The following is a 22,489-nucleotide window of genomic DNA, read 5'->3' as shown; positions in this document are numbered from 1 at the left end:
TTTACTCCAGGGTACTGGAGAGGAGAATTCGACCAATAGTCGAACCTCGGATCCAGGAGGAACAATGCGGTTTTCGTCCTGGTCGCGGAACACTGGACCAGCTCTATACCCTTCATAGGGTGCTCGAGGGTTCATGGGAGTTTGCCCAACCAGTCCACATGTGCTTTGTGGATCTGGAGAAGGCATTCGACCGTGTCCCCCGTAGTATTCTGTGGGGGGTGCTTCGGGAGTATGGGGTTCGGGGCTCTTTGCTAAGGGCTGTCCGGTCCCTGTACGAACGGAGCAGGAGTCTGGTTCGCATTGCCGGCAGTAAGTCAGACCTGTTCCCAGTGCATGTTGGACTCCGGCAGGGCTGCCCTTTGTCACCGGTTCTGTTCATAATTTTTATGGACAGAATTTCTAGGCACAGCCAGGGGCCAGAAGGAATCCTGTTTGGGAACCACAGGATTTCATCTCTGCTTTTTGCGGATGATGTTGTCCTGTTGGCTTCTTCAAACCAGGACCTTCAGCATGCACTGGGGCGGTTTGCAGTCGAGTGTGAAGCGGCTGGGATGAGAATCAGCACCTCCAAGTCCGAGGCCATGGTTCTCGACCGGAAAAGGGTGGCTTGCCCTCTCCAGGTTGGTGGAGAAGTTCTGCCTCAAGTGGAGGAGTTTAAGTATCTCGGGATCTTGTTCACGAGTGAGGGAAGGATGGAGCGTGAGATCGACAGGCGGATCGGTGCAGCCTCCGCAGTGATGCGGTCGCTTTACCGGTCCGTTGTGGTGAAGAAGGAGCTGAGCCAAAAGGCGAAGCTCTCAATTTACCGGTCGATCTACGTTCCGACTCTCACCTATGGTCATGAGCTTTGGGTAATGACCGAAAGGACAAGATCGCGGATACAAGCGGCCGAAATGAGTTTCCTTCGCAGGGTGGCTGGGCGCTCCCTTAGAGATAGGGTGAGAAGCACAGTCACTCGGGAGGAGCTCGGAGTAGAGCCGCTGCTGCTCCACATCGAGAGGAATCAGCTGAGGTGGCTCGGGCATCTTTTTCGGATGCCTCCTGGACGCCTCCCTGGGGAGGTGTTCCAGGCATGTCCCCCCGGGAGGAGGCCCCGGGGAAGACCCAGGACACGCTGGAGGGACTATGTCTCTCGGCTGGCCTGGGAACGCCTCGGTGTTCTTCCCGAGGAGCTGGCCGAGGTGTCTGGGGAAAGGGAAGTTTGGGCTTCCCTGCTTAGACTGCTGCCTCCGCGACCCGGTCCCGGATAAAGCGGAAGAAGACGAGACGAGAGACTATACAAAAAGGGCCAGAGCCGTCTCTATTTTCTGAGATGGCTAAGGTGCTTCAACATTTGCCGATCGATGCTGAGGATATTCTATGAGTATGTGGTGGCCAGCGCCATCCTGTATGCTGTCATCTGCTGGGGTAGCGGCTTGAAGGTGAAGGACACTAACAGACTCAATAAGATCATCAGGAAGACCGGCCATGTTGTAGGTGTGGAACTGGACTCTCTGACAGTGGTGTTGGAGAAGAGGACACTGTCCAAAATAAAAACAATCTTAGACTGTCCTTCCCATCCTCTACATGAGGAGCTGATCAGCCACAGGAGCACATTCAGTAAACGGCTGATTCTTCCACGCTGCACAACTGAGAGACACAGGAAATCATTCCTACCTGTTGCTGTCAAGCTGTACAATGCCACTGTATAACTGTGGTACACTTCTTACCATGTATCCTTAACTCGGGTGCAATATGTGTATATAGGAATCATTGTATATAAAATCTCTTCATTTTGCTTTTACTTGTTGTTGAACTTATTTAAAATTTTATTTTTATTTCTTCTTTTTTAAAGACTATTTTATCTTCTATTTTTAGACATGTTTACTACTTCTTTGATTCAGGAGCTTGGTTGCAAATTTGAATTTCCCTCCGGGGATTAATAAAGTAATTCTGATTCTGAAAATTGAATAAAATGGTTAAAATATACTGTTTTGCCCAATTTCCGAAGGTTTGTTTACATCTCACTTATGCACACTTTCACCACCAGGGGACCGTCGTCATGATGTCATTTAAGCCAAACAGACTGGGAGCAGCTCTGTGTTTACCTGCGAACCGAGCACAAGTGTACGGACTTTGGTCATGAGAGGTTGTGTAAAATGTCTGAAAGCAATAGTGATTTTGAAGTAGGAACTCTCCAAATTAAATATCGAGAGGTGAAACCATATATGTATGAACCTATGGCCTTTGCGAACCAATTGGTGAATGTGGCTCACTGGTTTGACCGTGCGGCCTCTGAATCGGACAGTGACTCGGCCGACTCTGATCGCGGTGACTCTGGACCTCAATAAGACTTGCGCCCAAACGATTTATCCTGGTAGTTATGACAAATTCCTACTTTTGTCGTAATACTAAATAAGAGCCCTTTTGAAGAATAATTAAACCGCCCTCCTTAGTGGATATAGGTAACGATTACTTGACAGTGCGCTGGTAGGCCACATTAGTCTGCCATCCGCGGCATTATAGCCTACATTATTTATAGCCTACTCTAAGCGAGGAAATATCCCTTTGTCTCATTTCCACAATGATTGTACAGGATCCCTCAGGATTCTTGACTTGTCAATTGCAAGCAAAAGTAAAAATGTTTACCTCCAATCTTCTCCTTTTTGCTTGAGCGTTGCTGGTCTGTTTCTTCTTTGACTGCTTGATTTTGTTTCACGCGCACAATCCACTCTCTTCACCTCTTCTCCTCTTCAGGGAAAAAAACAACCCTCTGGCTTCACACGCACAATCCACTCTCTCCGCCTCGTCTCCTCTTTCGGAAAAAGCCAACCCTCTCGCTCCGCCTCTTCTCCTCTTTCAGAAAAAGCCAACCCACTCTCTCCGCCTCTTCTCCTTTTTTGGAAAAAGCCAATCCTCTCACGCCGCCTCTTCTCCTCTTCCGGAAAAAGCCAATTCACTCTCTCTGCCTCTGTTCCTTTCTTGGAAAAAGGTAAAAACTTCTTCCTGAACCGGTCCCATTGTTACAGTTCACTGCACAATAAGGCATGGTTTTTCTTTGGAAATTCCTGAACGCATGTCTGTACTCAAGCCGAACGGCAAAGTAAGTAAACGGAAGTGGACTCAACTCAAGCGGTTTGTTTGGCTTAAATAACATCATGGGCCGAGTGGTCACAAAAATAGCCGAACAGAAATTTGCCACGATCCACCTAACTTATTTTAATTATTACTTATTAACAATACTTCTTGGGACCAGAAGAAAATTACAGAGGGTTTTTTAAACTATAAAGTTTCAAATGTGCATAAAATTAGAACCGTTGCTTATGAGCTTTTACACTGTGCTTATCTCCGTTATCCCCAATCCAGACAAAGACCCATCAGACTGTTCAAGCTACCGACCAATATCACTTATTAATGTTGATCTTAAAATTTATTCCCGTGAGTTTGCCTGCGGACTGGAATCAGTCCTGCAGGACCTAATACATCTAGACCAAACAGGATTCATAAAAGGTCATATGGCTGCATTAGGTGACTGATTCACATTTTAGGTGAAGCACAGAAAATCCCTTCCCCATGTGGCCTTCTATTTCTGGATGCCGAAAAGGCATTTGGTAAACTTGATTGGCAATACCTATGGCGTGTCCTGAGAGAATTTAATTTTCGTCCTAAGTTTATACAGATGATTCAAGTGCTTTATGCAAACCCTTCTGCAAGAGTGTGGATAGGAGGTGCCATTCCTGATTTGTTTACAATAAACCATGGCACAAGGCAGGGCTGCCCCATCTCCCTTTATCTTTAATCTTTCTGTAGAGCCCCTTGCACAGTATATCCATAACTGTATGTTGATTTTTCCTGTTTACATTGAATCTTCTGTTTGCTCAGTGTCTGAGTTCTGTATGCAGACCATACACTGATCTACATGTCAGACGTTCAGAACTCTCTACCCAACACTATTAAGGTACTTAAGTTTAGTGCTCTCTCTGGTTTTAAAATTAATCTAAGTCTGCTTTGATGTTGGTAAATAAGAATAGTAGTCTATTAGTTTTACCTACTTCTGTTGCAGTAACCAAGGAAGTCAAGTGTCTAGGGGTTCTAATTCGGACATGTGTCACAGCCATAGCTAAGTTGAACTACACTATAATAATAATAATAATAGGTTCAATTTATGTAGCACCTTTCTCAAAACCCAAGGTCGCTTTACAATTATAGACAAAAAAAAAAAGTCCACCAAATAGGGGTCAGGATGTCATTCCAGTGGTGTAGCAGCCACAGTCCCACCAAAAGGTGCATGAAAACAAGTCCCACATCTCCAGCATAGCCGCCGTGATGCCGCCAGCAACATCGCTCGAACACCACACCATGGATCCACAAAGCGAGCACAGAAGCACCACCACGCAGAGTGCTGGTGTGTCCCAAACCGCCTGCACAACCGCCGCGACGCCACCAAGCAACATTGCTCGGAACATCATGCCAAGCATTAAAGCACAGAGCGCTGGACAACCACGATGTTAAAATGAGCAATGAGCTCACTGCAGTCCATAGCTGGGAGCACAGGCATCACCCACAGTGAACCAAGGCCTGGAGGGAACTGACGCCCAAAACTGGGTCTGGAGCTACACCACAACCAGCGGACAAAAACACTCCAATAAACATCAAACTACACAAACACACAGAAAAAATAAAAAAAGGAGAGAAAATAATAATATAAATAAGCAAGCTGCAGTGAGAAGCGGCAGCCAGAATGCACACGACGTACTCTCAACCGGAAACAGAAATGAAGAAAAATTTACTGAATTTTTGAATTAGACTTGATCTAATTCCTAGATCTAATAGATCTAATGCTCTTAGGAAGGTTGAAGAGGACACAAAAAGATGGGCTGCCTGACCTACATCAGTTCCATCCCAGATAGCAGGAGTTAAAATTAATATTTTACCCCCGCATCAATTTCATCTCCTGTATGCTGTTGCTGTCCCCGCCAATTGGTTACTAGGGTAAGGTTGATTCCCTGCTTACCAAATACATATAGAATGGGATACGACCCCACATAAAACAGACTATGCTACAGCACAACAAACTAGGAGGAGGCTGGGCACTTCCTAACTTTAAATGTTATCACTGGTCATTTACTATGCATTCTTTGAAGCAGTGGCTGGATCCAAATTCTATTCTATCCTGGAAGAAAATAGAAGAGGACATCATTGCTTCCATTAGGCTTCAGGATTTTCTGTTTTCTGGTCTCTCCATTAAACATTGTACATTGAGGTATGGCCCTATATTAACATACATGCAACAGACCTTTAGAAAAGTTGAGAAATTTGTGGGTTTCACATCAAAATGACATAAATTAGCTTCTATTTGGTGTAATAAGATTCTGTTATCTGGTAATAAACCTTTCAAAGTTTGTGGGCAGAGAGGGGTATATGGGTCCTTGAAGACTTGAATGGCAATGACTCTTTACTCAGCTTCAATGAGTTGGTGTCACTTTACAGAATTCTGAAACATTCCTTATTTTTTTACTCTAGATTTAGGTCAGCTCTCAAAACACATAATATTGCTTGGGGCTGAGATGGAACAACATACTGTAAATATAGCTGCAAGCAGCAATGTGGGGGCCAAGCAGAATATGAGCCTAGTCGTCAGGCCAGCAGAATGCATTTGGGCCAGACAGATGGTCGCCCCTATTAGCCAATTTGTTCCAAATTTTTTTGTGGGCGCTTTTGGAGGGGTAGGGCATAATGCCATCAAGTTTCATTAAGACACATCAAAGGGCAGCCGAGATATGAGCTCACATCCTGTTTTGTGTCTTCGCAGCCAAATTTGATTGGCTGCTGCAGCCAAACGATTATGAAAATCAAAAATCCCTTGGATAACTTTTGTGTGGCTTACTCCAAAGATGTTATGCAGAGAGTTTGGGGAAAAAAATGGTCCAAAATTGAGGGAGGAGTAGCAATTTAATTGATTTTAACAAAATTCAAAATGGTGGAAAATCTACCAGGTGGAATATGACGCCATAGGGTGCGTTGGATTCGTTTTGACCGAAGGATTCCAGAGATACTAAGATTTTGACGATCAGACGTACGGGTCAAAAGTAACAAGCAGAAATGTACTTCCAACTTTGACCTGTTGGTGGCGCTAGAGTGTTTGAGGTGGTGAGTTGAAATTTGCTGACAAGAACCTTGAGGCAGCCTAGAATCAGTGTGCCAAATTTCACAACCTCTTATCAGACGGTTCTATGGGTTGCCATAGAATTTCATTGATTTTAACAAAATTCAAAATGGCGGAAAATCCTCAAGGCAGAATGACGACATAGGGTGCAATGGATTCATCTTGACCCAAGGATTCCAGAGATGGTGGAATTTTGTTTCTACCCAAAACGCATCATGAGATATGAGCCAAAAGTCATTTGTCCTAGTTATAGCGCCCCCTAGCGGCCAATTTGTTCCAAATTTTTTTGTGGGCCTTTGTGGAGGGGTGGGGCATAATGCCACCAAGTTTTGTTAAGATATGCCAAAGGGCGGCCGAGATATGAGCACACTTCCTGTTTCGCGTCTGTGCAGCCAATTTTGATTGGCTGCCACAGCCAAACGCTTAGGAAATTCAAAACACTGGGTAATGCCCTTGTGCAGCTTAGTCCAAAGTTGCTATGTACCAAGTTTGGGAGAAATTGGTCAAAAATTGAGGGAGGAGAAGCATTTTAATTGATTTTCACAAAATTCAAAATGGCGGGAAAACTATCATGGTGGAAAATGATGTCATAGGGTGCGTTGGATTCGTCTTGGCCCAAGGATTGCAGGGATACCAAGTTTTTGAAAATCGGACCAACGGTTCCAAAGTTACAAGCAGAAATGTACCTGCGACTTGGACCTGTTGGTGGCGCTAGAGAGTTTAAGTTGGTGACTTGAAACTTGCTGAGAAGAACCTTGAGTTTGTCAAGAATCAGTGTGCAAAATTTCACAACTTTTCACCAGACGGTTCTAGGGGTTGCCATAGAGATGCAGAGGCGGAAGAACGTTGAATAACTAGAGACAATTCCCCCGGGGGAAATTGTGAGAGTGATGCAGTGCGCGGAGCAGTCACAGTTGCTGGAGCTGAGCTGTACTGTGCGAATGTGAGACTTGCCATTATGCTTCAAGCCTGTGTCTCTCTGAGAGGGAGCAGCCCCTCCCTCCTGTGTGTGTGAGAGAGCGAGCAGCCCCTCCCCTACCCGCGCGCTGCGAGCAGAGAGACAGAGAAGCACACAAAAAGGGCAGTGTATCCTCAGAGGGGACCCCCCAAACAATGGGGATTTACACGAAAACGGAAGGAGATATTCACGAAATTCTTTCACAGTGAGTGCCACAAGGCTCTCTTGAACACACTGATGTAATTTTTTTGTCTGTAGTGTAAAAAATGAGGTCACTAGAGCGAGTTAAAGACGAGTGACTTTTCTGCTACGTTTATAATGGGAGTCTATGGGGAAGCACGCCTGTCCTCTCCTTACTTTCAGGCTTCTCATTCAAAAACTGTAAATCCTATTGTTTAGGTAGTCACATTGTGTGAATCAGGACAAGTGTGGCTACAACTTTTGAGAAAATTATGTGTGAAGAGTGAGAATTGTGGCTGAAATCACAGTTTAAAAGAGAAAGTTTGAGCTTTTTTTTCAGGCTGCCTCCACTCTAAATTCCTGAGCTCCACTGGTGTGTAACGCAATAGACACCCATTATAAAGCCTGATTTTTGTCCAGGCACCCACATGGTGTTTGAGCTGGGACTGATCCAAAAGTATAGAACCTAGCAGAAAAGTTGAATGGCAGATCCACAGAGGAGAAGTTTCTCTATGTTTTAAAGTTTGAATCATGTCTCTAGGTGAAAGCATGCCAGAGCAGCGGATGTTTGAAAAAGTGCGTTGTTTTTCAATTAATTCCATAGAAATGAATGGGAAATTTTGGACGATTTTTTCGCGACTATGTCGCGAAAAAATCGTATTTTGATGAACGAAGTAATAGCACACCGAGTCCGATCGAGCCGCACGTTTTGATATATTGTTTGTCTGTGTGCGATGTACGGTTATTGAGTTATTAAGAATCGAAATTTGTACTGAAGATGAAAAAGAAGAAGAAACACGCAGAAGAACAATAGTGATGCTGTGCTTTGCACTGCATCACTAATAAGAAACAGTAGAATCCCTATGGGTGCCTGCGCAGCTTTGCTGCTTGGCCCCCAATTAGTATTGCTCCTAAAAGTGTTGTCTCTTTCCTCTATGCCAAGCTTCTCTCATGCTTGTCTCCTAAACCTAGTACAGTTGCATGGGATCACTCAGGGGTAGAGAGAGAAATTGGGAAGAAAGCTGGGACAACATCAGTAGTTCGTCTCATAATCCTAACCATCAGTTCATTCATATGAAGATATCACATAGAGCATACCTTACTCCTAGAGTCAGACACTTAATAGGACAGGCTCCACACCCATTTTGTGTGTTTTGCTCACAAAATACCTTAGGGACTTTTATGCACATTATGTGGGACTGCCCTAAGATGCATCATTTCTGGAATACAGTAGTGCAGTCATTATCGGACCTGATTGAGATACAGCTCCCTGTGGACCCTGCATTACACCTTCTCAACAATGACTTTCAGATATGCATGAATGAAAGGTCTAGAAAAATTTGGCTTGCTGGTCTGACTGCAGCCAATAGTGCAGTCTAGTGCAATAGTGCAAATTTTATTATTTTATTTCTACTATTGTTTAATTCTTATTATTTTCTTTTAATTCTTTTAATTCTTTTAATTAATTGTTTTAGATTAAAAATAAAATTATTTTATGTAATTTTATTTCTCGATTGTTTACTGTTTTTGTTTTTGCTTCTGTAAAGCACATTGAACTGCCATTGTGTATGAAATGTGCTATATAAATAAACTTGCCTTGCCTTGCAGCAGATAGCATAATATTTCAGAGGAATCTCAAATTGTGATACAAGCACCAAATTCGGCACAGATACTCCTTAGACATTATTCTTTTGAAAAAGTATGCGGGCCACTTGAAATTCAAGATGGCTGCCCATTTTAAAGATGGCCGCCATGTCCAGTACAGAAATATATTGTTTTGCCATAACTATGCACAGACTTGTCCGATATGGATGATTCTGGCATCAAATTATACATTTTTGACCATGTAGAATCCAAATCTGGGAGAATAAAATCACTCAGAAGCCTACATTTGCCTTATTCTTGGCCTTTTGTAAAATAGTCCACTAACATAGCTAGCATGCATGTTTGTATAGACTGTAGCAATAATTATAGTTTGGGGTGTAGGGTGTAGCAGTAGAGGTAGAGGATGTCCTCGTCATAGCAATCAGTGTTCTGCCTCTCCTTCAAGGGATTGGTCTGCACTAGGGCTGTCAAAGTTAACGCGATAACGCGTTAACGTGATTAAAAAAAATAGTGCCGTTAATGCAAATTCTAATTTGGCCATGCGAGTCACCCGTAGTTCCTGTTGAGGCTTGTCGCGCGCTGCTTCAATAAGAGTAAGTGTGAGTGATGGAGAAAGGCATAGACATATAAACATAGACGCCGCCTTCTGCGTAGACTCATACGTCATCCTCGCCGCCATATTGGATGGGGCAAAGTGGAGATTCTTCAACCGTCTCTGGTATAGCGTCTAGACAGTAGCCGAGAATAAAGATGACTCATTCATGTGCTGCATTTAACTGTACCAACAGGTTTACCGTCCAAACGAGATCACATGGGATTACCTTTCACAGGTGAGACTGGAAAAATACTTTCCAATACTGTTCCTTCAGTCTTCAGTTTCCCAGCTCATCTCCACCAGGTAGGTGTATAGTTATAAGCAGTGAGAATTAGATAATACAGTGCCACACTATGATGAACGTTTTTGAACGTATGATGAATGTTTTTAACCTTTCTGAATGTGAAGGAATCAGTGATGTATTTTGTTTTGGTATGACGGTAGAACCTGGCCGAACTCAGTTTGGCGGTCATTCAGCTCACTTTATTCAACGAGAGGAGGTCTGTGTGGTGACTCAATAAATAAAACAGTAAATTTTTATTTTCATTCACTATTTCCAGTTTTTCCACTATTTCCATCATTTATCATATTCAGTCTTGTAGGTTGGTTATTTTGGCCTCAGGTTTTGGTAGCTTGCTACGGTATGCTGACTGATTAGCTTACCTGAGCTATGTATCGCATACTGCTCCACTCAAAGGGCACTTTTCATTTTGTATCAGCCTTTTTAAGGGGCTGCTTTTGTGCCTACATATTTATTTTTGTTTTTTTCTTCTTTTATGGCAAATACTTCTCTTCAAAAGAAACTAATGAAGAGTAAAATAAAATTTTTTTTTATTTTCACAGTGATATGCACTTTATTTTTCATCCCTTGGTTTTCTCATCTAATATGGAAGTTATGGATGTCAGTGGCTGTGACAAGACGTGTTATGCTCTGCAATAAAAAAAAAAAAACATTGGTACAAAGCAAGCCCATTCACTTTATGCTGATAAGAGAATTACAATGGTTTTTCATGGGACAAAAATGTGCGATTAATCGCAAGTTAACTATGACAGTCACGACATTAATCGCGATTAAATATTTTAATCGCTTGACAGCACTAGTCTGCACCAGTTGTGGGTGGCCTTTGGCCAAGGACGGAACCTGAGATGGATTCCTGTACATGACCTGCACCTCTCTTTAGGACTGGAGAAGAGCAAAGGAATACTCTTCTTCCATGCCTTCACTGGTTGCGATGTTGTATCAGGCTTCCGCAGCAAAGGGAAGAAGTCTGCATGGCAAACCTGGGATGTGTATGCTGAAGCTTCTGATGTCTTTGCCAAGCTCAGCCAGTACCCACCAACAGTAGATGATGATCTGGAGGTCCTGGAGAAGTTTGTGGTGACAATGTATGACAGGTCCAGTACAGTTGCACGTGTTGATGATGCCAGGCTGGATATGTTTGCTCGAAAGCAGGGGCCATATGGAGCCATCCCTCCAACTCAAGCAGCACTACTTCAGCATGCAAAGCGCGCTGCCTATCAAGCAGGCTGTATATGGAGTCAGTCAACACTGCGCCAACCAGAAACACAAAGTCCTACTGACTGGGGATGGACCAAGAGTGGAGACACATGGAAGGTCTTCTGGACAACACTTCCACCTATTGCCGAGAGTTGCCAACAGCTGACCAAATGTGGATGCAAATCTGAATGCCGTGGAAGGTGCAAATGCTACCGATTCAGTCTCACCTGCACCAGACTATGTAGCTGCAAATGTGAGGACAAGTGAAACCATGCAGCTCACTGCTGGGGTGAACAGTGCATTTGTGAGCTCTGTATTTGACTCATTGCACTCTGCAGTGACAAACATTGACCATAACTAAACATTCCAGTTGTGCATTTAAAAATAACAAATAAAATAGTTTGTAGGATATGTTCTGGTCTATGTATATTTTTCATCATATTTTTGCTAGAAATGGCAGAAAGGAGCTCCCTAGAAGGTTAAGAGTGGGATTTTTAGATTTCTCATAGTCAAAAACCTACTTTTAGACACCAAGATCATTCAAATCGGTCAAAGTGGCCAGATTATATCCCATTTTCAAGTCTGCAGCGGTGGCCATCTTGAAAATAAGCAGCCATCTTGAATTTCAGGTGGCCCGCGTACTTTTTCAAAAGAATAATGTCTAAGGAGTATTTGTGCCAAGTTTGGTGCTTGTATCACCATTTGAAAGATTGCTTCAGTTATCTGCTATGCTACAAGAAGATTGTGTAAATTTGGCTTCCACCTCAATTTATCCTACGAGCACTGGCTACAGACTTTTTTAGATATCCTTTTTCTTGAACGCTCTTCCGCCAAGGTTAATGATGCAACCCCACAGACAATACAAATATGGAGCAATGGAATTGCTAGAGTTCAGGACATTTTGCTAAAGAGAAACTAAATGGACTGTGAGATGCCTGTGCATTGTTGGAATTTGTGCTGTATCCCATGTGGGTAGGAACGGGAGGGGGTGGGGGATAGAAGGGGTTCTGTTTATACGATATTTCTGTAATTTTGACATGTTTATTTGTCAAATATAATTTAAAAAATGAATAAAAAAATCAGAAGAAAGTGATTTGATTTCAAGATGGTGCTCAGAGCTGGGTTTTTTTTTTATTTAAATAACAGTCTGTCCACTTGAAGAGGGCTGTGCACAGGGCATCCCCCCTCAATTTGACAGACTTGGAACATTTTTGCAAGGAAATGGGGGGGTGGCAGCACTGGTGAGTAGGCTGCTGTGCTAACTGCTCCAACCACACTTTTTTTTTTTTTTTTACAACCCTGCTTCCAAAAAAGTTGGGACAAAGTACAAATTGTGTAAATAAAAACGGAATGCAATAATTTACAAATCTCAAAAACCTGATATTGTATTCACAATAGAACATAGACAACATATCAAATGTCGAAAGTGAGACATTTTGAAATTTCATGCCAAATATTGGCTCATTTGAAATTTCATGACAGCAACACATCTCAAAGTTGGGACGGGCAATAAGAGGCTGGAAAAGTTAAAGGTACAAAAAAGGAACAACTGGAGGACCAAATTGCAACTCATTAGGTCAATTGGCAACAGGTCATTAACATGACCTGTTAAAAAGAGCATCTTGGAGTGGCAGCGGCTCTCGGAAGTAAAGATGGGAAGAGGATCACCAATCCCCCTAATTCTGTGCCGACAAATAGTGGAGCAGTGTCAGAAAGGAGTTCAACAGTGTAAAATTGCAAAGAGTTTGAACATATCATCTACAGTGCATAATATCATCAAAAGATTCAGAGAATCTGGAAGAATCTCTGTGCGTAAGGGTCAAGGCCGGAAAACCATACTGGGTGCCCGTGATCTTGAAGCTTGAATCTGTCATGCTCTTTGCTGGCATGAAACCATACTACTGCTTACTAATCACCACTGCTCTTCTTAACCTAGTTTCTACTACTCTTTCCCATAACTTCATGGTGTGGCTGATGAACTTTATACCTCTATAGCTACTACAGTTCTGCACATCCTTATTCTTGTAAAACGGTACCAGTGCACTTCATCTCCACTCTGGCATCCTCTCACTTTCCAAGATTGTGTTAAACAATATAGTTAAAAATTCCACTGCCACCTCTCCTAAACAGCTCCATGCCTCCACAGGTATGTCATCCAGACTAACCACCTTTCCATTTTTCATCCTCTTCATTGCTGTCCTCAATTTATCCTTGCTAATCCACTGCATTTCCTGATTCACAATCCCCATACCATCCACCCTTCTCTCTCTCTCTCCCCCTCCCTCCCTCTCTCATTTTCTTCATTCACCAGCTCCTCAAAATACTCCTTTCATCCTCTCAACACACACACTACAATTGTCAGTACATTTTCATCTTTATCCTTCATCACCCGAATCTGCTGCACATCTTTCCCAGCTTGGTTCCACTGTCTAGCCAATCGGTACAAGCCCTTTTCTCCTTCCTTCATGGCCAGTCTCTCTTACAACTGGTCATATACCTTTTCTTTTGCCTTTGCCACCTCACTTTGCCCTTCACCGCATCTCCTTGTAATCCTGTCTACTGTCTTCATCTTGGACCATCCCATTTCTTTTTCACCAACCTCTTGCTCTGTGTTACTTCCCTGTACTTCCTCATTCCACCATCAAGTCTTCTTTCTCTTCCATCTCACACCCAACTTGTTGGGCATACACACTGACCGCATTCATCGTCTGACCTTTGATTTCCAGCTTCATACTCATTACTCTGTCCAACAAACTCTTCACCTCAAAAACACCCTTGACATGCTCTTCTTTCAGGATAACCCTACCATATTTAACCTCCCATCCACACCATGGTAGAACAGTTTAAACTCACCTCTGATGCTCCTGGCCTTGCTCTTGTTCCACCTGGTCTTGTGCATGCGCAGTACCTTCCTTCTCTCCATCATATCTGGCAGCTCTCTCGCTTTACCAGTCGTCGCACCAACATTTCAAAGTTTTGACTCGCTTCCACACTCCTATCCTTCCTCCTCTTTCACTGCCTCTGGACATGCCTTCTGCCTCTCCTTCTTCGCACAGCAGTTGTTTCCACCGGCACCCTGCTGGCCCACAGTACTGGAGGCAGTTGTTGGTAACCCAGGCCTTGACCGACCTAGTATGGAAATCCGATTTATGAGCTGCATATTTGATTTGACGTAGGTTTTACATCAGATGCCCTTCCTGATGCAAGCCTCCCCAATCTATCCAGGCTTGGGACCAGCACTAAGAATGCACTGGTTTGTGCAACTCCAGTGGGTTGATTGAAATTGTTGATAAATGTAAGGTGTTGAAATTCAAAATAAGTGGATAAATTCAAATTTTCTCTTCTCGTTATTATTAAAAATAGGTCATTAAAATTATCAAAATTATGAATATCAACAGAGCAGATTTAAGTTTTTGTGCTTGATATATTTGTAAGACTGAACAGAATCACCTCAAGTGGCGAAAACGATTCAGCACAATGGATAAGGTAATGTTTTGTCACAAGTCCAACACCGTTCTAAAACTGCTTTTTACATCTTCATTTGTTTTTTTCAAAGTACAATCATGACATACATATTACATAGATTTTATTGTAGCTGAACTTGTGCTGAATACAAAAAAAGTGACATGTCTTTGAAAATACTGCTTAGGTTTGTTGAAATTGATGACAAAATCAGAGTATGCCAAAATTAAGGCCAGAAAATGCCCTCAGAGCCCAGTGGGTTAATGCCCTACTTTTGCCCAATCTGTGAGTTTTGGTGAGCGGCCTCCTTTTGTCAGGTTTGTAGTGGTGCCATATTCTTTCCATTTTGCTATAATGGATTTAATGGTGCTCCCTGGAATATTCAAAGTTTGAGACTTTTTATAACCCAACCCTGATGTATACTTCTCCACAACATTGTCTCTGACCTGTTTGGAGTGTTCCTTAGTTTTCATGTTCCTTGCTTAGTAATGTTGCAGAGTCAGGGTCCTTCCAGAACTGGTTGATTTCCACAGGCATCATGTGACACTTTGGTTGCACACAGGTGGATCTTAATCAACTAATTATGTGACTTATGAAGTGAATTGGTTGGACTAGCTCTTATTTAGGGGTTTCATACAAAACCCCTCCCCTATGCACACTCCAGATTTGTTTTTATCATCTTAATTATTGTTTGGGTCACAAAAAAAACAAAAACAATTTGCACCTTTAAAGTGGTAGGCATGTTGTATAAATCAAATGGTGCTAATACCCCTGTAATGGCACTCCGTTAGCTCTTCCTTGTTTACTGTACCACTTCTGGAGTCAGTCAAAAAAACCCCTCTTTTTCCACGCGAGCGACGAGACATGACAACTTCCCTTGTCTTTTCTAAAATGTTTACTTAAAAACAACAAGGTAAATCACAAGGTCTGGCACACGGTCAAAAGACTGCGTTGCTTCCACGATGTTCTGAAACAAAACTTAAGGTATACACAGTCAGTTACCATAGTTACCACTACAGTGACATCACATTATAAGATTTAGAACATGGAACTCTTTTCTATGTTCTTTTTTCTATGTTCTAAAACTCTTTTCTACGTTCCTTTTTTTTTGTTCCTAATTATGTATTTTAAACTAACATACTCTAAGCCTGTATGAATAAAAATGAAATTATCATTCATTTTTAACTGTTTTTAACTTAAATTATTATTGCTTAACTGGCCCTTACAACCCCAACAATCCATTTTAATTCCAAATTGTAATGTCAAAACAGGACAAACACCAAGGGGGATGAATACTTTTGCAAGACACTGTACTTTTGTGTAGAATCAATGCCATAGGTACGGCATCAATGTTTGTGCAGGGTGAAGTATTTATAATTATTTATAGGGTATGGATTAGATTGTATGCAGAGGGATAATTTGGCCTTAGTGAAATGCACAAGATTAGTTCATCAAGAAATGTGACTACCTCTATAAAAGCAGAACTTCTGGGAGTTTGGTGTTCTCAAGCACTCAAAGTTGACCAAAATTTCTCCAAACCAATGTGGGACCGATGATTTCCTACAGAAAATGTTTACTTCAAGTTATTGCTCCTAAAGTTGGTTATACATGTTACTGAATGATTGGGTGTACTGTCCAGTTTTGGCACGGAGATCCCATTTGTTTCTCCATTCTGAAGTTTGATGTTAATACAAACTGTTCAGTTTCATACATCTCTATCTCTAGCCGCTTTATCCTGTTCTACAGGGTCGCAGGCCAGCTGGAGCCTATCCCAGCTGACTATGGGTGAAAGGCGGGGTACACCCTGGACAAGTCGACAGGTCATCACAGGGCTGACACACAGACAACCATTCACACCTACAGTCAATTTAGAGTCACCAGTTAACCTAACCTGCATGTCTTTGGACTGTGGGGGAAACCGGAGCACCCGGAGGAAAACAGTTTTTATATAGTGCAATTAAGTAAAAAATATAACATGTAAACAGTATTGTAAACAGTTTTTACATAGTGCAATTGAATTTTGTTAAAATGGCTGGTGACATTTGGTTTGTGTATTAAGGGAAGGGGGTACTGGCCTGGGAGGGAGTTCAGCATCCTGACGGCTTGGTGGATGAAGCTGTCTCTCAGTCTGCTGGTTCTCGCCCGGAGGCTTCTCATTCTCAGGAGGCTAAAGAAGTGGTGGTTGGGATGGGTGGAGTCACCCGCAGTGCTGAGTGCTCTGCGGGCCAGGCGTGCATTGTAAATATCCTGAAGGGAGGGTAGGGGGACACCGATGATCTTCTCAGCTGCTTTCACTATGCGCTGCAGGGTCTTCCGGCAGGATGTAGTACAGCCGCCGTACCACACAGTGATGCAGCTGGTCAGGATGCTCTCGGTGGTTCCGCAGTAGAAGGTGTGCATGATGGGGACTGATGCTCTAGCTCTTTTAATAATAATAATAATAAATTTTATTTATAAGTGCCTTTCAAGGTACCCAAGGACACTGAACAGTAAAAGAAAATAATAATAATAAAGAGCAAAACAAGATAAGAACAATAATAAAATTAATGAGAAATCAATAATGATAATAACGTTATTAAAAATCAGAGAGAAAAGGCCAAGCTAAAAAGATGTTTTTAGCTGTTTTTTTTTTTAAAGTGCACAGTGTTGAGCATTGGCGCAACGCTAGTGGCAGGGCATTCCACAGCTTAGGGCCATTAACACTGAAAGCCCTGTCACCCATAGAGCAGAGCCGAGAGTAAGGGGCTACTACAGGGACAGCACCTGGTCATCCGGAAGGGGTGGTGTCTTCTGTGCAGGCATGCTGTTGTCGGCTTCAAACCGTCCAAAGAAGTTGTTTAGACTGTTCAGCAGAGTGATGTCCTTGTCACAGGTCTGTGGTTGAGGTTTATAGTCCATGATGGTCTGTATCCCCTGCCACAGGCTCCTTGTGTCTCTGCTGTCAGTAAAATGATGGGTTATCCTGCTGCTATACTGCCTCTTTGCTAGTCTGATGCCACGGGACAAGTTGGCTGTTGCTGATCTCAGACCAGCCTCATCACCTGCTCTGAAAGCAGCATTCCAGGCTTTCAGTAACCAATAGACTTCCCCTGTCAGCCATGGTTTCTGGTTGGCCCGTACTGTGATGGTCTTAATGTCCGTGACATCATCAATGCATTTACTAATGTAGGCTGTAACAGTGTCTGAATACTCCTGGATGTTGATCTGGTGGTTGTAAGTGGCTGCCTGCTTAAACATGTCCCAGTCTGTGATGTTAAAGCAGTCTTGAAGTGCTGAGGAAGCACCCTCTGGCCACACTCGTACCTGCTTCTGGACCGGTCTGGTGACTTTGACCTTTGGCCTGGATGCTGGCATTAGCATAAGTGATGTGGTCTGAAGCACCGAGATGGGTGAGGGGTGAGGCCTTGTCTGCTCTTTTCAGTCAGTACGTTTACATGCACATCCAAATCGAGCTGCTGTCGGTAATCGAGCAAAGGGTCCCAGCAGGGGTGCCAGAGAAATCCAATCCTACATGCACACAAGGAAATCGAGCTATTGTGTGAGGTGCATTGTGCACCCGAGCCACAGGTGGCGCTACACGCCCCATCGTGTTGGTACACTTCCAGCTGTCGTCATGAAGAGCTATTCAAGAGTATAAACAAAGTTATCACTGACACAAATCCGCCAAAATGCACTTAAAACCGCCCAATCTGGCAACACTGACAGTTCCGTGTTCACATGTTCCGTGCTCAAGCTGTTAGGCTTGCTCTAACAGACTGTATGGCTACAAACTGTCCTGCGCAGACCACTGTTTTGTAAGACAACTTATTTTGCACAATTGTATATTTTTCTAAAGTCCATTTTTTGCTCACACAAAAATTTTTTTTTTTTGCTTACAATTTAACTTGTCTTAATAAACACAAGTTCAATTGTTCTGTTTTTATTGACATTCTTCAGATGTTGGATATATATATATATATATATATATATATATATGACTTGTTTATGCACACAATTCACAGCTATGCAACAGCTGTACAGATGCATTTGGTGATACAGTAAGTGAGCTAAATTTTAACAGCGCAAACAATGCCACAAAAAGAAAAGATGCCGTTGTCATGATTCGTTGTCATGCCGACCGAGGCTGTTGTGTTTCCCGCTTGTGGTCTCGCCACTTGAGACCACTCAATTGGGTTGTTTTTATCTAGTTTAGGACTTGGATGAAGTTCTGATCACATTTCAGGTCTAATTTATGCAGAAATGCAGTACGTTTTAAAGGATTCACAAATTGCCTAGCGGCACGATATATACAGTGGTACTTGAAAGTTTGTGAACCTTTTAGAATTTTCTATATTTCTGCATAAATATGAATCATCAGATTTTCACACAAGTCCTAAAAGTAGATAAAGAGAATCCAATTAAACAAATGAGACAAAAATATTATAGTTGGTCATTTTTAAGAAGAAAAAAGAAACCTTTATTCGTCACATGCACACTTCAAGCACAGTGAAATCCATTCTTTGCATTTAACCCATCTGAAGCAGTGAACACACACACGCGCGCACACACTCAGAGCAGTGGGCAGCCACACCAGAGTGCCCGGGGAGCAGTCAGGGGTCAGGTACCTTGCTCAAGGGCACCTCAGCCCAAGGCTGCCCCACGTCAACCTAACTGCATGTCTTTGGATTGTGGGGGAAACCGGAGCACCCGGGGGAAACCCACACAGACACGGGGAGAACATGCAAACTCCACACAGAAAGGCCCTCGCTGGCCGCTGGGTTTGAACCCATAACCTTCTTGCTGTGAGGCGACCGTGCTAACCACTACACCACCATGCCGCCTCCGTGGTCATTTATTTATTGAGGAAAATGATCCAATATTACGTATCTGTGAGTGGCAAAAGTATATGAACCTTTGCTTTCAGTATCTGGTGTGACCCCCTTGTGCAGCAATAACTGCAACTAAATGTTTCTGGTAACTGTTGATCAGTCCTGCACACTGGCTTGGAGGAATTTTAGCCCATTCCTCTGTACAGAACAGCTTCAACTCTGGGATGTTGGTGGGTTTCCTCACATGAATTGCTCGCTTCAGGTCCTTCCACAACATTTCGATTGGATTAAGGTCATGACTTTGACTTGGCCATTCCAAAACATTAACTTTATTCTTCTTTAACCATTTTTTTGGTAGAATGACTTGTGTGCTTAGGGTCGTTGTCTTGCTGCATGACCCACCTTCTCTTGAGATTCAGTTCATGGACAGATGTCCTGACATTTTCCTTTAGAATTTGCTGGTATAATTCAGAATTCATTGTTCCATTAATGATGGCAAGCCGTCTTGGCCCAGATGCAGCAAAACAGGCCCAAACCATGATACTACCACCACCATGTTTCACAGATGGGATAAGGTTCTTATGCTGAAATGCAGTGTTTTCCTTTCTCCAAACACAATGCTTCTCATTTAAACCAAAAAGTTTTATTTTGGTCTCATCCGTCCACAAAACATTTTTCCAATAGCCTTCTGGCTTGTTCACGTGATCTTTAGCAAACTGCAGATGAGCAGCAATGTTCTTTTTGGAGAGCAGTGGCTTTCTCCTTGCAACCCTGCCATGCACACCATTGTTGTTCAGTGTTCTCCTGATGGTGGACTCATGAACATTAACATTCGCCAATGTGAGAGAGGCCTTCAGTTGCTTAGAAGTTACCCTGGGTTCCTTTGTGACCTCACTGACTATTACATGCCTTGCTCTTGGAGTGATCTTTGTTGGTCAACCACTCCTGAGGAGGGTAACAATGGTTTTGAATTTCCTCCATTTGTACACAATCTGTCTGACTGTGGATTGGTGAAGTCCAAACTCTTTAGAGATGGTTTTGTAACCTTTTCCAGCCTGATGAGCGTCAACAACGCTTTTTCTGAGGTCCTCAGAAATCTCCTTTGTTCATGCCATGATACACTTCCACAAACGTGTTGTGAAGATCAGACTTTGATAGATCCCTGTTCTTTAAATAAAACAGGGTGCCCACTCACACCTGGTTGTCATCCCATTGATTGAAAACACCTGACTCTAATTTCACCTTCAAATTAACTGCTAATCCTAGAGGTTCACATACTTTTGCCACTCACAGATATGTAATATTGGATCATTTTCCTCAATAAATAAATGATCAAGTATAATATTTTTGTTTCATGTGTTTAACTGGGCTCTTTTTATCTACTTTTAGGACTTGTGTGAAAATCTGATGATGTTTTAGGTCATATTTATGCAAAAATTTAGAAAATTCCCAAGGGTTCACAAACTTTCAAGCACCACTGTGTATATACACACACCCAACGATCATGGTGTGGGCCTTCCCCAAGTTATTGCCACCAAGTTGGAAGTACACAATTGTATAGAATGTCTTTGTATGCTATACTATTACAGTTTTTCTTTCCTCAGACTAAGGGACCTAGCCCAATCATGTTTTGGTATGGCAGTGTCTTTGTGCACAAAGCAAGGTCTATGAGGATATGGGTTGCCAAGTTTGGAAGAACTTGAGTGGTCTGCACAGAGTGCTAATCTCAACCTCGCTGAACACCTATGGAAAGAATTGGAACTGAGACTATTCCCCAGGCCTGATATTAGCTTAGCCCTGCTAGCCCACTGATTCCAGCCGCCCCTGCTCATCATGTTTTTCAAAAAGAATAAGACATCTGTGTGTTCTTTTGTTATTCTTCCTTATTTTTCTCTATCCCTTTTGTCTGTCCTTTTGATTCTTTTTGCAGTCACCTTTCTGTTCTGTTTTTCTCTCATCTCTGTCTCTCTGGTCTTTGCTCTTCATCTCTCCCCCATTCCCTTTCTCTTTGTCCTTTCTCTCCTGGGCCCTTTGCCATATTTTCCTCTACTGCTCCCATGTATTTCTTTCATTCTTTTCCTCAATCCCTTCCCATCTCAAACATCTCTTTCCTGACTTCACTTTTCCTCTCTGCTTTTTCCCTCAGGCCCGAGTTGGTGGTGAAGAAGTTGAGGTATTATGCCCGTTTCATTGTGGTGTGTTTGCTGCTCAACAAAATGGACCTTGTGAAAGTTTTGGTCAAGGTAATTTCCCATCTGTTGGCCATTTCATCACCACCCTGATTCAAATGTTACACATTTTCAAGTTTGGAGTGGCGTTTTTGCCGCCTTGTCTAGCATCATCAGTGCAGTGTTATCCACATTTTGTGGATTTAGCATTATTTTGCTCTCAGACTGTCTGCATTAGTGTTGGTCGAGCTCAAAAGATATGACAGGGCTCAATGATTCTGCAGGAGCTTTCTGAAGAGATTGAAGACTATACACAGCGCTTCAACACAGAGGACCAGTTAGAGTGGAACCTGGTGCTGCAGGAGGTTGCTACTTTTGTGGAGGTAAGACTTCTGGAAAGACCCTGGTCACACTACAGCTCGCGATGGGTTTTTGAATACTTGGCAATGAAAAATTGATAGCACGGCCACCAATCGTGTGATGCACGGTGAATGTTCTTCGAGCTTTGCGAGTTGTTTTTTGCTGTGTTTCTGCCTTGTGAATGGCCAAAAACATTGCAAAAAAATTCAGTGCATGCACTGAAATTTGTTGGCGATGTTTTCATCGGCAAACTAAGCGGCGAATACTCACAGATGGGTTTGGGAAAGCTCAGGGAACCTCTGTCAAGCCTCTTGAGATGTATTTGTCTTGAATCCATATCCCAGATGCTTGCGGGAGCCTCATCAACACCAGCTTGGTATAGTCAATCTTTCGCCAAGACTCAAAGTGCATTTACATTCAGGAATGCTTCGAAACGTGTTATGTGCACACTTAGGACCAGTTGTTATGGGAAACACCTGATTCTGATTTGAGCACAGTAAGGATGCTGAGATTTCACGAAGTATTCTGCCAGGTATGCAGCGGTAGATGGATATAAGTGGAGAAAGAGTGTGTATTAGCAGGTGTGATATTTACAAAAACAAAACATGAAGCAAGGTCAGAGTAACAAATGAAGGCAACACAGAAAGCAGCATCATAAACATGCCTAGAAAGAAAAATGTGACCGTGATAATACTTTGTAAAGTCTCTGT

The 22,489-nt window shown here is 42.7% G+C and overlaps 1 protein-coding gene across 6 annotated transcripts in view; it reads left to right on the top strand.

Moving 5' to 3' along the window:
• The window catches only part of scai (suppressor of cancer cell invasion), a 274,289-nt gene that overhangs the window by 90,713 nt on the left and 161,087 nt on the right, over positions 1-22,489 (top strand). For all 6 annotated transcript variants that reach the window (XR_009651884.1, XM_060912894.1, XM_060912895.1 and 3 more), the window contains 2 exons: positions 21,398-21,494; positions 21,704-21,802. Coding sequence is in view for 5 of the 6 variants with exons in the window: in XM_060912894.1 (XP_060768877.1) it covers positions 21,398-21,494; positions 21,704-21,802 (196 nt within the window). In the remaining variant the exon portion in view is untranslated. The remainder of the gene's footprint in view (positions 1-21,397; positions 21,495-21,703; positions 21,803-22,489) is intronic.

The sequence above is a fragment of the Neoarius graeffei genome, chromosome 28, assembly GCF_027579695.1.
Source record: "Neoarius graeffei isolate fNeoGra1 chromosome 28, fNeoGra1.pri, whole genome shotgun sequence".
NCBI classification, from domain to species: domain Eukaryota; kingdom Metazoa; phylum Chordata; class Actinopteri; order Siluriformes; family Ariidae; genus Neoarius; species Neoarius graeffei.
Note: the sequence above shows the minus strand (reverse complement) of the source record. Positions and strands in the feature narration are given on the sequence as shown.